The 17145-nt window shown below is 38.2% G+C and overlaps 1 protein-coding gene across 3 annotated transcripts in view; it reads left to right on the top strand.

The window, feature by feature from the left end:
- PAPSS1 (3'-phosphoadenosine 5'-phosphosulfate synthase 1) overlaps window positions 1-17145 on the top strand; it is a 114061-nt gene that overhangs the window by 75489 nt on the left and 21427 nt on the right. For all 3 annotated transcript variants that reach the window (XM_054486655.2, XM_054486656.2, XM_054486657.2), the window contains 2 exons: window positions 2479-2747; window positions 16764-16993. In XM_054486655.2, the coding sequence (XP_054342630.1) occupies window positions 2479-2747; window positions 16764-16993 (499 nt within the window). The remainder of the gene's footprint in view (window positions 1-2478; window positions 2748-16763; window positions 16994-17145) is intronic.

Here is a 17145-nt window from a genome sequence, read left to right as displayed (position 1 = left end):
TTTACTTTAAAAAAAAGCATAGAGAGGCAGATGACATATAAAAGTTTGGTGCCACGGTTAGAAGGCCTTAAGTGGTGTAGATTTTTGTGTCAGTCAGTAGAGAGGTAAGGACCACTTAAATCAGGAAAGTGCCGTTTGAATTTGGCTCGCATTTCATCCTCACTGTTGATAGAACAGGAAGGAATTGGTTGAATCAATGAATCCAGTCCAGCAGTGTCATGTATAGGTGAAGACGCCCATTCTTTCCTTCCCTCACTCTGTCCTCCACACTGTGGTAGTGCTGTCACCAGTCTTGTGGTAATAGTGCAGAGGAGTAAGTGAAGGAATATTGTCATGTCCTGCCGGAGTTGAAGGAACTATATTCCTTTTAACGTGTATTTATTCTCTTAGGGAACGTCTTTGCTCCCCTGCTCTGACTAGACTGCAAGCCCCTGGAGGGCAGGCCAGTTTCACTACTCCCTCAGGCTCAGCATGTCTCCAACTGCATTTGCATCCTGTCCCTGGCGGGTTTCTTCCCTGTCACTGGCTGTCGTGTAGGGTAGGGGAAGAAGACGTATTTGAAGACAGATCTCGTGAAGAGATGATGAAGGCTGAGTGTGCTGGTAATTAGTGTGCTGCAAATGAGATGTAGGGAACAGAAGGGACACATTACACGTGGAGGACAGGACTAGAAAGGAAGCTGAGCCTCTGAGGTAGGTAATGGTGAATTGCTGGTGAGGCGCCTGTGGAGCACTAAGAGGCAGCTGGGGAGACAGTAGTCTGAGCTTGGGTAGAGTTCTGGTCAGAAGACACAGGTTTGTAAATCACTAGTACCTAGGGCTCTGCTCAGTGACCTCAGGTACCTGAGAGCAGGGTTGGGAGGGGCTTGACGGGGAGGGCGGCACCTGGTCTTGCTGTTGTCATAGTGTGGCTTTATTCACCAGTGTGTAGACTGTGGTCTGTCAGATGAGCCTTCATCAGATGTCCCCATTATTCTTTGAGCACTTCCCTTCTTAATGGTGCAAAAAGGTGTTACAGCTCATGTTGTACTTTTCTTGCCCCAGCTCTAAAAGCTGCCATTTGCCAAGGAGCTCTGGTTTATTTAAGTGGGGAATGGTATTTAGAATGTATGGGCTTTTGTTTTGCTTCTTGCCCCTGGGTAGTCATTGTTTGTAGGACCAAACAATGGTCCTACAAAAAAAAAAAAGTCGACAAAACTAAGAGATGTGTGTGTGTGTGTGTGTGTGTGTGTGTGTATGTATGTATGTATATATATGTATCTGTAGTTCTAGTGGTCAAAAGGGATATTTTGGCATCTTTTATGTCCATATGTAAAACAAAATTTGAAGTACATTGAGAAGGATAGAAAAATGTTAGGTCTATTTCCCTCCTCCCATCCCAAAGCAAAATAATTTTAAATGCTTGTATGTCAAGACTTTTCTGTTTTTTGTACCTAATGTCATATCAGCTATTTCCTTTGTGAAAACCAGCCCTGTTCTGTTCATGTATAAAGGTAACGTAAGGAACTTCCAAGAGTAATGATCATGCTGTAAATCTTGGATTTTACATGATGTGGCAAAACAAAAACAAAAAATCCCAGTTAAGTAGGATGCCACAGTCTTCCTGTGATACCTTTTGTTATGGTGATAGAAGAGGGTCAGAATTGAGAATAGATTAGAGAAGATGTACTATTTGGCTTACAGATTGTTAGAAGAAAGAGGCTGTTCCTCTCCCTGAGTCGAGCTTGGATCAGCATGGCATGATGCTTTGTCAGGTATTGTGAGGGTGGCGAAATGCAGAGCTCCTCTAACTGGATTGGAAAGGTCTCCTGCTAGCAACCACCACGTAGGAATGAACCCAGGGTTGTAAGCAGGAGATAAGGAGTTAGCCAATTTCATCTGTCTAGCAGTTTTCATTGTTTTAAGGGATATTGTTGTTGCTAAACTATAATCCAAAATTCAGACCTTTGATCATAAAACAAAATATGGTTCTAGTCGAACAAAGTAATCGTTAAGTGAGCATATTTGGACAGTAAGTAAAATTTTGAAACTACAAATATATTTCTCTACCTTTCTGTCTCCCTTAGTAAAGCATTATCTTAGGTTGTTTGGAGGGATTGATCTGGTGGGTACCTGAGGCACACACCAAGAATGTTTATCTGTGGTAAGCAGTGGATCCATGATGTTAGGACCAGAAAGTCTGATGATTGCTCTCATTTCCCATGAATGCAAGAAAGTAATTCTTATAAATCCATGATTGTTATATTACATATCCTCAGATAAGTATGATTTACTTAATATTGTATAGTAGAAGTATAGGTCATGTTATCCTAAACGGTCAAAGCAGTACATTTTTTTTTTTTTTTACCAGTTTTCTGATTTCTGAGTTTGCATATGTTTGCTTAATCCTAAGTATCCAGTTTTAAGAAAAATTGCGTATCGTTTGGAAAGTAATCTGTTAGAAACATGCTATTCTTAACTCTGGAAATTCTCTTTTCAGATGCTGTCTTTGCATTTCAACTACGCAATCCAGTGCACAATGGACATGCCCTGTTAATGCAGGATACCCATAAGCAACTTCTAGAGAGGGGCTACCGGCGCCCCGTCCTCCTCCTCCACCCTCTGGGTGGCTGGACAAAGGATGACGATGTTCCTTTGATGTGGCGTATGAAGCAGCATGCTGCAGTGTTGGAGGAAGGAGTTCTGAATCCGGAGACGACAGTGGTAGCCATCTTCCCATCTCCCATGATGTATGCCGGACCAACTGAGGTAGACTGCTTGTAAGATTTTCACTGCAGCAGTGTTAAAGCCACTCTTACTAACACAGCTAGTGTCACCATCGGATTGCTTTTTCTCTGCTCTGTAGGCCTGTTCCAAACATTTAGCATACATGACATCCTCTCCTGCTCGTTAGGGATGTTCCCTGGATGTTAGGGGCAGCCTTGAGAAAGGAAAGGTGGGGAGAGGTTTCACTTGCTCTTATGGGTCTTGGTCCCAGTTGTGAAGGAGGGGATGTTCCCTGCAGACAGGGCTGGGCGTGGTTGGGAAGGTATGCCACAAGCTCCTCTTGTAACTGCTGGCCACATTGCAGACACAACAACACTGATCTTGTCCCGTTACCAGAGTTCTAGGTATTCGTTAAAGAGGGGAGCTGGGCAAAGCCTGTTTGTTTAAATTCTTCTCTGCGTCCTTGTGTTTTCAGAGATAAGCACATTCCTTTCCTCTAGGTATAGGGAGGGCACCTCTCGAATGAGAGTCTTTTGACCTACTTCAGGGGAAGATCTGCTAGGTTTTATGACTGCCTTAGGGGAAGGTGAGAGTGGCTTGCTTTCTTCTGCTGTTTTCTCAAATGCCAAGGTACCATATTTTGGAGTAGTGTGTCCTGAACCATATCAATATGCTAGCTGCAGCAAGTCCTTTCCTGGCCTCAGATTCAACTCTGCTCACTACCCCCACAAGAGCATGGTCTAGTGGAAATAATACAAGACTGTAGACGAGGAGTCCAGGCACAGTTCGGGGTCTGGGTTGCCACCAGCTGGTTTGCAATCTCACAATAGACTTCTTGAGACCTCTCTAGACTGTGTTTGAGTGCACAGTAAGTGGTGTAGGTAGGACTAAGTGTTCTTTAAGATTCTGTCCCATTCTGATCGTTTCCTAATTTGCCTTATTTTCTTTTAACTTCACATTGAAATATAATATATATATGAGAAAGTATATATGAAAAAGTACATATTATTTGAGTTACAGAAGCATTAAAAGAAAAAGCACATCTTTCATAGATGCAAGTAAATGAATTTTTCCCATTGGAACAGAGACAATCAGCTTCCAGATTAAAAAAAAATTTTTATCATCACCCAGAAGTTTTTCTTCTTGCCCCTTTCTGTTCACTACTTGTTCTCCCCCTAGGAGTCATCAGTACCCTCACATTAACATCATAGGCCCAGTTAGCTTGTGTTTAAGATTGGATACCCTGAGAGCAGACTCTGAGTGAGGTGAGGGTTCAGGAAGTCTCTTAGGGAGAACTCTTGGGATCAACACCTCTGGAAGGGAAGAGAAAGGAAGGGAGCAGGATTCTGTAGAGGGGGAGGTCGAGCTACAGTTCATTCTCAGTGGAGGCTTTAGTTGAGTCCATGGGGAGCTCTGAAAAGGCCCTTCAGAGATGTCCAAAGTTGCATGGGAAATAGGCATTATACTTCCGTGTTCCCAGGGGTTGGCTGCCCATGGGAGGGGGCATACCTTTGGGTGCTGCTGCTCCTTTCAACAGAAGCAGTTTCTGAGCAGGGTGACAGCTGCTGGGTGTCTGCTGGCAGCTGAGAACCTGGAGAGCCCACTCCCTTCCTGCAGGAGGCCTGAGTATTGCATCACAGCATTAAATCCAGCTGGTTTTTAGTATTTCTGTAATTCAAATCATACCACATATACTCTTTTGTGTCTGGCTTCTTTCACTTTACATTGTGCTTGTGAAATTCACCTTTATTGTTATGTAATTAGTGGCAGATTGTTCATTCTTGGTGCTGTGTGGTGTTTCGTTGTGTGATTTTGCCCAATATTGTTGATGGACATTTGGGCACTTTACAGATTTTTGCTCTTAAGAATAGCGCTGGCGTGAAGGTTTTAGTGCATGTCTTTTTGTGGACATTTCTGTTGGTTATACCAGGGAGGAGAATTGCTGGGTCCTGGGATATGTATTTGTTCAGCGTTAGTAGATTCTACCAGTCAGTTTTTTGATGTGATTGTACCATTTTACACTACCATCAGCAGTGTATTGCCTCACCAGTACTTGAGTGTCCTTTTCATTTGAGCCGTTTTGGTCCTTTAGTCCTGATTACTTAGCCAAGCAATTTGTAATACTTTTCCTATTTTTTAGCCAGCCTCAAAAAATCTCCTCATTGAACCAGTTTCACTGAAATGGAGTCTTAGTAAATGAGTTATAGTTATAAAGGATTGAGAAATAGAATATAATAGTCCATATTTTATTGATTTCTTACTGTATTTTTCAGACAATATTCTGAATGCTTTACATATGTTAACTAAATCCTTATAAAGATTGCTAGTTAATGTATAACTTACATTATAAGTTATTTCTTATAAGTTTTATGTTAGGTTTTATAACTTATAAGGATTAATCCTTGTAATACTAAGAGGGTAGGTACTATTGTTATTCACAGTTCACAGGTGAGGAACCTGAAGTAGGGAGGTTAAACTGTGTTCAAGATTACATAGTAGTAGTAAATGGTAGAGATAAAATCTGAACCTAAGTAATCTGGCTCCAGAGCTATGTACTATAATTTCACATAATTTTTAATATTATATAACATTAAAATATTTTTAAAAATATGTAGCCATATCTTTTTTGAAAAGACTAGAAATAAATTCTTATAATATCCTATAAGAGTTCCAAAATAGTGAGTTAGGATGGCCCTGGCAACATTCGTTAGAGGTGGAATCTCCAAATAAACTTATTTTTTTTTCAGAGCCTAGAGTTGTGGGTTGTGATATTCTTTGTATAATATGTATTGTTAATCTTTGTATTCTTACAATACCTGACTCATGATATTGGTAATATCTGCCTATGTTTCTATTGTTGAGAGGAGCAAATAGGATCAATGTAAATCATTTAACACATTGCCTGGCTCATGACAATATGTGGTAATTAATATAATTACCTTTAAAAAACTGCTTTGCTGCAAATTCTCAGCGTTTCTAGGATTCTGGCCCCACATCCAAGGAACTGTCTGTATCTCCAGGCTGCTTCATAAGTCTATGAAGTCCTAGAGTTTGATTATGGCAGGGAGCCTGGGATGACCTACTGCCTAACAGGCTTCATGTCAGAGCGTGTGTCCTAGCCCTGATTTGGGATATCCTCTGGTGTTTAATAATATATAAAGCTAATATAAAGAAATTGAAAATACCCATTTTATGAGTGCCTATGCGTGTGTCACTCACTGAATAGCTGCTTTGCATGCATGCATTAGGTTACCCCACAACTTGGTGAGGAAGGTTTTATTCTTGTTTTACCAGTGAGATTACTGAAGCTCAGAGAGGCTAAGTGACTTAACTGTAGTCTGTCAAAGAAGACCAGAGCTGTACAGTGATTAAAGTAATAAAAACATAACTTTATTCAGGAAATATTGCAACAGGAGAATAAAGACCTCAGTATAGAACTGGGCTCAACTCTGAATACAGCATGGACAGGTGGGGATTGATAGCAAAGGACAGGGTGGAGGTAAGTGGATGGAAAATTACTGAGAGGAAACAATGGAAGTAGGGGATTCTGGGATAAACGGGATTCTTGATGAAGGCAGGCCAGGATCATCAGATACCTGGGAAGTGGGTGGAAGATAAGGAATTTGATCAGATAATGAGGGTGAGCAGATACTGAGAATAGAGGATTCTCAGTAAACAAACTTAGCAAGATTTTTCCTCAGTTGGGCAATGCAGGCCTGATAAGGATGGACACTGAAGGTCAAGGCTTAGAGGGCTCAGAGGAGCCTGACTAGTTAGTGTTCTGTCTAGGAGAGACACAGAACTGGGACTGAAACTTGGGCCTGTTTTTTTTCCTTCTAGGGCTCCTTGCTGCCAAGAAGCCTCAAAGTAGCTTTGTGCTTTGGCATTTGGAGGGAATTCCAAGAAGTTAGTTGTTCTGGGTGCCTACAGAGCTCCCAGGTTTTTCTAGGGAGACTAAGAGGCACGTTAAAGCTGTGTCTGCCTCTACATCTCTGGTGTGTGAATTGTGAGTGTAAGAGATGTGGTTCTTTTCAGGAAGGCCCAGCTCTGATGCCTGAGCAAAAGGCGGTTTTTTAACTTCTGAACTTGTAAAGAAAAAGCTTTAGAAATTCTAGTAAACATCTTAATATTTCAGACCATGAAGTATTTTAATGTTTTTGGCCTGACAGTATTTAGGCTGTTGGATTGAGCTGCTTAGTAAAAGTATCTTTCTCGAGGACCTAACTTATGTGTTTGACTTATCTGGCTTATTTGCAGCCATAAGTGAAGAATTTTTTTGTAATAAAAAAAAACCACGCTCTCATTTTTGTAGCTTTTCCAGTGACATCAGGAAAAAGTCTGTCAGTAACGCTTATTTGCCAACTAGTAATAATAAAATAAAAACAACGACTCTTCCTTTAATCATTTTCTGTAGGTTATTTAGAAGGCATTGGTACCAGATTTGTTTCCTTAGCACAAATGCTTTTCAGAACCATGGGCAGCTGTTAAGCCTATTTGGTTATCAACAGGATGTTCCTGATTTTACAGTCTATAAAGATTTTATGGCTTGAATCCTAAATTCCATTTCAGGAATGGAGGAGGCGAGGATGTGGAGGGAGTGTTAACTTTCTAATGCTAAAATGGTGTTATAGATACATATTTTGTCTTTGTGAGGTATTAATTGACTGTGTAGGAAATTCTATTTGTCTCATCTCAGTAAATACTAAATCCATTTTTGTGAAGAATAAATAATGCTTTCTAAGACCTGTGACATGAAAGTGTCAAAGGTAAGATGTTTTTGAGAATGTGGATATATGTTACTAACAGCTATACCCTCGGTTTATGAAGTTTTAATGAGGATTATCAGTTGAATTTGGGGGAAAATGCAGTTGGAGGTAGAGACTATCCTTTGCTATGAAAATTACCCAGGCACTGTTAATTGACTCGTTAAAAGAAACTGATTCTGTGTAAGCGAGTGGATACCCTTCACCAGGGACAGTAGAACATACTATGACATGGATGCCAGTGTGGTTGTTTAATTAGTCCATGCGTTATGCCAGTATCTGGAGCAGTGAGTAGGGTGTCTGTTAGCATATAAACTTGTTCTTCCCTCTACACACCTCCATGAGCTCTAGCAACTGATGTTACTTCTTAAGATCTGAGCCTAATTATACAAGCTATAGACACCTAAGTTTCACTTGTACCTTTGACTCTCTTTGGGGGTCTTTGATAATTTTGTCTTCTCATTTATCTGGTTCCAAAGTTTATTGAGTAGTATGACACAGTTCAGTCTCTTTTCCAAAATCTTTAGGATTATGTATTACTTCTCCTGATGGGTCTGGGATGGTACCCCCATATTAAAGTACATTAATATTCCTGTAGCAAAGTAAATGATTTTTCTCACAAATAGGATCGGCAAAAAGGCTGGTAGAAACTTCCTCAGTTTTGATCAGGTTTGGCTACCAAGTGAGTTACAAAACTGAGTTTTAGATTTCAGAATTTTAGATAAGCAATTGTGGACCTGTACCACAAATGCATTTAGAGTGTGTTGATTTACTTTGAAAGTAATTTTGGGGATCCCTGTAGTCTATTTTATATACTTTTAGCATATATATGTCTTGAGAACTGAACTTATTTCATTAGGAAGCATCAGATTTTGCAGGTGTTATAGGTTGCTTTTCATAGGGAAAAAATGTCATTTTTTTTTCTCTTAATAGAGTTTCAGTTCAGAATTTGTTTTTGCTTGTTTCTTACTAAAGCAGTGTCAAATTCAGATTTGTCTGTTAGTCTGATTTTTCAGGTTTTCCTGATTTCCCAGCTAGGTAATCTATACAGTTTCCTCCCTAAATGTCTTTGACACAGCGTCAGTAGCTCAGTATGAATAGGGATGTGTGGGTTTTGGGGTCGCACAGACCCAGGTCCAAAGACTTGATCCTTCACTAGTTCATTTTGCAGCTAGGATATGTTATTTGAATTCTCCAAGTCCCTGTTTTCTTATTTGTAAAACAGGAATAATAACTATCTTATTGATTTGCTGTAAACATTAACTAATATTTATAAAACATTTTTTACAGTGAGTGGCATATTAAGAAGAGCTTGGTAATTGTTACCTATTTTAATTTCTTCTTCTCACCCTAATGAAAGACCTCATGAAATACTTTCCAGTGCCTTATCACCATGGTTGCCTTCCTCTGTTTTCTTAGAATAATAATCAGTGGGAGGGCAGAGAGCCTCTTGAGGGTCCCTGGGTTTGGGAGGCAGGAAGAGGAGGCAGAGGCTGAGCGTTTCCGGGCTTGCTGTCTCCACTCTGAGCCCCCACTCTGGGAGGGCTGATACAGTTCTCACCTGACTGGGGGTCTGGGCTCAGCCAGGGCAAGGTCACTTCCAAGAATAAAATTAGTTTGGTTGCTGATTGTTCTGAAAAAAATGCAGCTCTTACATTTGAGGTATATCTTTTTGGAGATTGAGAGATTATCCTTAAAGGAAATTTTGGGGAAATTCTGTATATCTTGTATTGGGCCTCATATACGAAATGAAGAATTCAGACTCCATGATCTAGACTCCCTTTCAGCTCTTAAAATTGTATGAGAGTTTTTGTAAGGTATGTTTAATTCGCTCCTACAAGATGAATGAAATGTCCAAGTAAATTTCATAATTTTTGCATTGCAAACTAGAAATATGACTCTCATGAGACTACTGTTCAGTACCAGTACAGAGTAATAGAACTTAATTGAAACGCTTAGAATATCAGTTTTATTAATACAAAGAAGACCAAAAGCCACAGTATCAGGAATCTGTATGATGGGAGGATGAGCCTCGCCTTTCACTTGCCTGTCTAGATTCTTCCAGTCAGCTTGAAGAGTTTAAAATAATTCCTATCTCTGGAAAATCAAGAGACAGGCCACTATGATTTGGGAATTTCAAGAAAACATATTAATGCTAGATAATGTACAACCAAGATTAGGGATATTTTAATATGGAACTCATGAGATTAATTAAGGTATAGATTTTTTACACAGCAAAATTAGGTAATGCACTTGACTTCCTAAATAATTTTTACAGCATTAACACAAACAACGTTTTTGACAGTCTAGAAAATAATATTCAAACATTTACTAAAAAAATAGTTTCTGTGCCTGATGTTCTTTTATAAACACTTTGAGTATATAAAGTTGGCTTTATAGAATGTTGACTTTAATAAAATTTATTACACTTAAATAAATGCAGATTTTGGTGTGAAGATATAAAGAAATAAGCCACTTAAGTGGGACTTAAATTTTAATTGTTCAATTCATTATTCTCAGTATTTTTAATTCAGAAAAATTGAAAATATCGTATATCTAATCTGCCGGATTTCTGGAACAGTGAAATTTCTCAACCGTCAGGTGTGGGGAGAGAATGGTTTAGTGGTAGTGGTATGATATGTAAGCAGTACAGTCCATTTTATAATTTTATAATGTAACCTTAAATTTGAAAAGTAGGTTTTTAATTTGTTTTTGTTTTAGAAACTACCGAAAATAAAATTTACCAAAGTCTTTGCCAGGTTTGGAAGTGGGGAGATAAGTGATAGACACTATTTTCAAATGGATTTGGAACAAATGAGACTTTCAGGTTTATAAAAAGGGGCATGAATTAAAAGGTTAAGAAACTCTTCTCAATAACATGCCATATTTGGATGAATCTAGAACAGTTCTAACTCTGAAGGATTTTATATTATAAAAGTTGTATGTGGAGATATGTAACTGAGGTTCTTATCCATCAGTGATCATTGACTTATTAGTCATATGGTATCTTAACCTATGATGGATGGCAAGGAGAAGCCATTATAGAATTAAAATTTTCATAGATAAATTTTTTTAAAGCAGTGGCTATAATTTGGATCCGAAACTACTTTCCTATTCTCACTATTGGATAGTAAACTAATTCTTACTTGTTTGATTAACACTATGGAGATTAAGTAAAAATTTGAGTAAACCTTAGCTCCACAAATGTCTTTGGGAAGGAAATTTTGAAACAAATATCTGTTTATTTTAATTACAGTTATTTATTTTTAGTAGCCCATGTTCTGCCTTCCATTTTGATAAGACAATTCTGAAACCCTATCTAATGGTGAAATGAGATAATTGTGGAACCTAAGTATTATTTATTTGAATTTAGTCCTCCTGTCCTCCCCTCCTTTTTCATTTTCTCGAACAAGGCGGTGTGGAAATTTTGTACCACATAGTGAATCAGGTGCACACTAGGGATTTCATTATTCTGTTTCTGGAATATTAAGCCCTGCCTTACACTCCAGAGTGTTACCCCCTTTGGTTTCTTAGAATTCATACTTCTCATCACTCTCATTCCTCCTCTTCCTTGAGTTGCACGCTTCTGCTGTTGTTTCACTACTAATCGATTTCAGCGAGTGATTTTCCAAAATCAGATTCTTTAGGGCATGATGATTGTGTTAGAGATCAAGGCCTAGAACGTTTGTTTCGTTTCTCCCCAACATTTCTATTATGTATTTTGTATCGTAAAACTGCTTCTTAACCTTCCTATATTATAAATATCTTCTTATGTTAATTTAAATATTGATCTTTTTTTAAATGATGGCACAGTTCCCTGCTGTTTAGGAATTTAATTCAATAACAACACCCAATTGAAGGATCTTTGAGTTAGTGTCTGTCTTTCGACAACCCGTAATGAATCCTGAAATGAACCTTTTTGCATATTTGCCTCACAATATTTCTGGAATTGAAATTGCTTGGGTTTTTTGACATGTTATCAAAATCTTGCCTTACGGATATCTTATACCCAGTTTTCTTTCGCATAAGCAGAGCAAAGTAGTATAATACTGTTTAAAAAGGTAATCACTGCGCACTCACATGCCTGCTTTGTCACTGACTTTGAAATGCTGGAAGCTTGAATGTTTGTGACTGCACTTACTAAGCCAGGGTCTCTGTATACCTATGTCACCAAGTCCATGAAACACCACAGCTTCCAGGAAATGCAACTGTTGTGCTATTTCGGGTGATAAGAATATTTTAAAGTCTTATAAAGTAATGTTTATTACGTAATTTTTTAGTTTCATGGTCCCGGCATGTGGATTATTCTTTCTGTAAGGTTATTTATTACCAGCATATAAATTTATGTTAGTAGTTTTATTTATTTATTTATTTTTTAAGTGGTTTTATTTTTAAAATGTTAACTCACGGGCCACATCCTATTGTTTCTTCTTTTTGTTTCCTATAATTGCCTCACTTTATCATAAAAACTGTTTGTAGGAGATTGGAAGTATGTAGAGGAAAGCAGTCCTTATTTGCTCCACCTATTTCCTTTAATTGTTGGCCTGCTTTTAAATGCAGAGGTCATTGAATTGACATGTTGGATGAGCATCTTCTTGGCTTTGTTGATGACAAAAAGAATATTTGTGGAAATATTTTTCCCTTTAATTCTTTTAGTTTATTTTAAGCTGTACCCTAGTGAAAAAAGATCACCAAATGTATACCTTATTAATGCTTGGGAATAAAATACAGTATAAAAGTTAAGATTTTTTTTCCCTCGAGTTTTTTCTCTCACTTTTTGTTTTTAGGAGTCATCTTTAGGGAACTTGTCTTTTTCAGACAGTAGGTTTCTTTGGTCAGGGAACTGGAAATTGATGACGCCTATCTAAAATGTGTATTCATGTTTTAGTCAAGGCGAATAGAATATGAAAAATAAGGAAAAATAAAACATTTTAGAAAAACTTTAAAAATATGTCTAGAATAGGCCGGGCACGGTGGCTCACACCTGTAATCCCAGCACTTTGGAAGGCCGAGGTGGGCGGATCACAAGGTCAGGAGATCGAGACCATCCTGGCTAACACAGTAAAACCCCGTCTCTACTAAAAATACAAAAAAATTAGCTGGGCATGGTGGTGGGCGCCTGTAGTCCCAGCTACTCGGGAGGCTGAGGCAGGAGAATGGTGTGAACCCAGGAGGCAGAGCTTGCAGTGAGCTGAGATCGTGCCGCTGCACTCCAGCCTGGGCGACAGAGCGAGACTCTGTCTCAAAAAAAAAAAAAAAAAAAAGTCTAGAATATTGTAGAAATTTTAGATCTTGTGAATATTTTTTGTAAAATTTAGTCACCTTTTAATTCTTTTTCCAACTTATGTAATGTATACAAAATCTTATGGTTCATATACTTTGGAATACATTTAACCATTGTGAGTTAGGAACCCTATGAACCAAATTAGGTAAAATATGAGCTACATTTTAAGAAATGTATTTCTTTCTTTGGGTTTATTTTAAATGATGTGTAGATAACATATCTTGTTAATTTTGTCAGTAAATTTGAACCTTAATAAAATATTCCACCATTTACTTGGAAAAAGTAAAACATGGTGGGAATGTAAATTAATATTACTTCCTAAAAATATCTTGCATGGACCTCAGATGCACAGAATTGGATTAATCATTATCTGTGGTACGTGATGCCTTGTCATTAGCCCTTGAATTAATTGCTCTTTTTAATCTTGATTATGTATGTGTTATTTTTATTTATTTATTTATTTAATTAATTAATTTATTTTTATTTTATTATTATTATACTTTAAGTTTTAGGGTACATGTGCACAATGTGCAGGTTAGTTACATATGTATACATGTGCCATGCTGGTGTGCTGCACCCATTAACTCGTCATTTAGCATTAGGTATATCTCCTAAAGCTATCCCTTCCCCCTGCCCCCACCCCACAACAGTCCCCAGAGTGTGATGTTCCCCTTCCTGTCTCCATGTGTTCTCATTGTTCAAGTCCCACCTATGAGTGAGAATATGTGGTGTTTGGTTTTTTGTTCTTGCGATAGTTTACTGAGAATGATGATTTCCAGTTTCATCCATGTCCCTACAAAGGACATGAACTCATCATTTTTTATGGCTGCATAGTATTCCATGGTGTATATGTGCCACATTTTCTTAATCCAGTCTATCATTGTTGGACATTTGAGTTGGTTCCAAGTCTTTGCCATTGTGATTAGTGCCGCAATAAACATACGTGTGCATGTGTCTTTATAGCAGCATGATTTACAGTCCTTTGGGTATATACCCAGTAATGGGATGGCTGGGTCAAACGGTATTTCTAGTTCTAGATCCCTGAGGAATCGCCACACTGACTTCCACAATGGTTGAACTAGTTTACAGTCCCACCAACAGTGTAAAAGTGTTCCTATTTGTCCACATCCTCTCCAGCACCTTTTGTTTCCTGAGTTTTTAATGATTGCCATTCTAACTGATGTGAGATGGTATCTCATTGTGGTTTTGATTTGCATGTCTCTGATGGCCACTGATGATGAGCATTTTTTCATGTGTCTTTTGGCTGCATAAATGTCTTCTTTTGAGAAGTGTCTGTTCATATCCTTCACCCACTTTTTGATGGGGTTGTTTGTTTTTCTCTTGTAAATTTGTTGGAGTTCATTGTAGATTCTGGATACTAGCCCTTTGTCAGATGAGTAGGTTGCAAAAATTTTCTCCCAATTTGTAGGTTGCCTGTTCACTCTGATGGTAGTTTCTTTTGCTGTGCAGAAGCTCTTTAGTTTAATTAGATCCCATTTGTCAATTTTGGCTTTTGTTGCCATTGTTTTTGGTGTTTTAAACATGAAGTCTTTTTAAAAACTATTTAATGGCCAGGCATGGTGGCTCACACCTGTAATCCCAGCACTTTGGGAGGCTGAGGTGGGAGGGTCATTTCAGCACAGGAGTTCGAGACTAGCCTGAGGAACATGGCAAGACCTTGTCTCTACAAAAAATAAAAAATAGCCAGGCATGGTGGCACATCTCTGTGGTCCCAGCTATTTGGGAGGCTGAGATGGGAGGATTGCCTGAGCCCGGGAGGCTGAACCTGTAGTAAACCATTTTTGCACCACTGCACTCCAGCCTGAGTGACAGAGTGAGACCCTGTCTCAAAACCAATAAACAGACTATTTAATGAACAACATCGAATTGCTGCTAACTTGATAGGTATGACTTATAATCTAGCAGGTACTCCTACGAATCCCATTCTTTTTTTTTTTTTTTTTTTGAGATGGAGTCTCGCTCTTTCGTCCAGGCTGGACTGCAGTGGTGCTATCTCAGCTCACTGCAAGCTCCACCTCCTGGGTTCACGCCATTCTCCTGCCTCAGCCTCCCGAGTAGCTGGGACTACAGGCACCCGCCACTGCGCCTGGCTAATTTTTTGTATTTTTAGTAGAGATGGGGTTTCACTGTGTTAGCCAGGATGGTCTCAATCTCCTGACCTCGTGATCTGCCTGCCTCAGCCTCCCAAAGTGCTGGGATTACAGGCATAAGCCACTGCGCCCAGCCACCAATCCCATTCTTACGCTGCCATTTCCATCATCCACCACCCCCTGCCCTAGATAATCTCTGTCCTGAATTTTGTATTTTTTCCCTTATCTTTACACAAATACACACACAGTTTTATTATTGTGTTAAACTGTGTGCTCATGAAGCAGGTTAGAGCAAGGTACACAGAAACCTGGGAAAACAACGCAAGTGGAAAAAAATCAAGGCAATCATTAACTCTAGGAAAAACAGTTGTACAAAAAGGGGATTAAAATAGAGATAATAGTGGCTAACATTTATTGTATATTTACTCTGTGCCAGGTATTATTCTAAGTCCTCACATGTTTCATTTATTAATTTTCTTAAAACTTCTATGAGATAAATACCATTATAATCCTCACTTCACAGATGAATATTGATTTCACCAAAAATGTTGATATCACTGTACCTGTTGGGGAATAAGAACCTCATTAAATACTCGAATATGGTAGGAAGTTCTAAGTGATGTGGAAATAAGGTCTGTGTTATATACTATGTAAAATTAAACAGTCATAACAAAGTGTAAGCATGCTGTTTGAAAACATGTAGGCAAACATCAGTAGAAACAACTTAAAAAGTTGAAACCCCTCAGGGTGAACAATTCAAGTGTGAGGTATGGAATTGCCCTCTTACTATTGCACTTTCTAAACTAATTTCCTGGTATGCAGGAAATTACCAAGAGAGAGAAAATGAAAACAAAACAATAAAAGATGATTTGGTTATTTATGTGTAGTGGTTATCATTTATACCTTATTTTAATATGGAACAGTGATGGTTTTATAAATTATTAAATAATGGAGCCTTACACTGAAAGGAGCTAAGACCAAATTTCTAGGCCTGAGTTTATCCTAAACTTTATTGTCCAGTCACTTAACCTTTCGGGGGCTTTACTTTCTTCAAATTTTAAGGAGAATGTTGAACTAGAGATGATCTTTTACTGTCACTTTAAATTCTAAAGTTTCATTATTCTAGGTGTTAGACCAATTTTTGTTTTTTAATAATAGGTCTTACTAGGTCTGAAACTAGAGGCTTCAAGGCTAGTTTTGGATGCAGCATGGCCGTTTACTCACAACCAATCTTTTTTTTTTTTTTAACTAGTATTGGGCATATGTTATAAGATTAGTTATATATTAGTTATACGATTTTCTCAGTACGAGTTTATGTAAGTACTTACATGTCATTTTTATCCAAAAGGGTTTTTTTTTTAACCTGTTAAAGTATAATATACAGAAAAGTTCATAAATTATAAGTATGTATGTTTTTCAATGAACTTTTACAGTGAGCACACCCTAATTACCAGCACCCAGATACTGGATCAAGAAACAGAGCATTACCATGATTCCAGAAGCTCCTTGCAGTTGCCTGCCTCTAGGGATCAGCCATTATCCTGACTTCTAACCTCATATATTAGATTTTGAGCTGTATAAATGGCATCTGGTAGTTGTGTAAAATCAAACATCTAGACACATGTATGTTTACATATATCTTATAAGTAATACATAAATATATATACATATATATCCATAAATATTTATGGATATATGCTTTTAATCTTTTGGTTTGGGGGAGGTTTGTTTTTGTTTTTTGTTAGTTTTGTTCTGGCTTCCCAGGATGATATATCTAAATTTGTTGAGATTTCCTACTGATAATGATTATGTAAAAAGCATATGCATTTATTATCCACTTACTATTTCTAAGTGCGTAGTCATAAAAGCAAAGTTATCTAAAATGAAACTTTTATTCTAGGTCCAGTGGCATTGCAGAGCACGGATGGTTGCAGGAGCCAACTTTTACATTGTTGGACGAGACCCTGCTGGCATGCCTCATCCAGAAACAGGGAAGGATCTTTATGAGCCAAGTCATGGTGCCAAAGTGCTGACGATGGCCCCTGGTTTAATCACTTTAGAAATAGTTCCCTTTCGAGTTGCAGCTTACAACAAGAAGAAGAAGCGTATGGACTACTATGACTCTGAACAGTAAGTCTTACATTCTCTGTACAAATCTTTGAAGTACTTTGTGGTCTAGCTGCTCCCAGGGTTTTAGCTTATTGTCTGATCTTTACTGATGACAGGTTTTGTGGTACCCATGTCAGAGAAAGGTAAACCCAGAAAACTAATTTCTCAACATT

This window comes from Pongo pygmaeus, chromosome 3 (assembly GCF_028885625.2).
Source record: "Pongo pygmaeus isolate AG05252 chromosome 3, NHGRI_mPonPyg2-v2.0_pri, whole genome shotgun sequence".
Classification (NCBI taxonomy): domain Eukaryota; kingdom Metazoa; phylum Chordata; class Mammalia; order Primates; family Hominidae; genus Pongo; species Pongo pygmaeus.
This window is presented reverse-complemented; position numbering and strand designations above follow the sequence as displayed.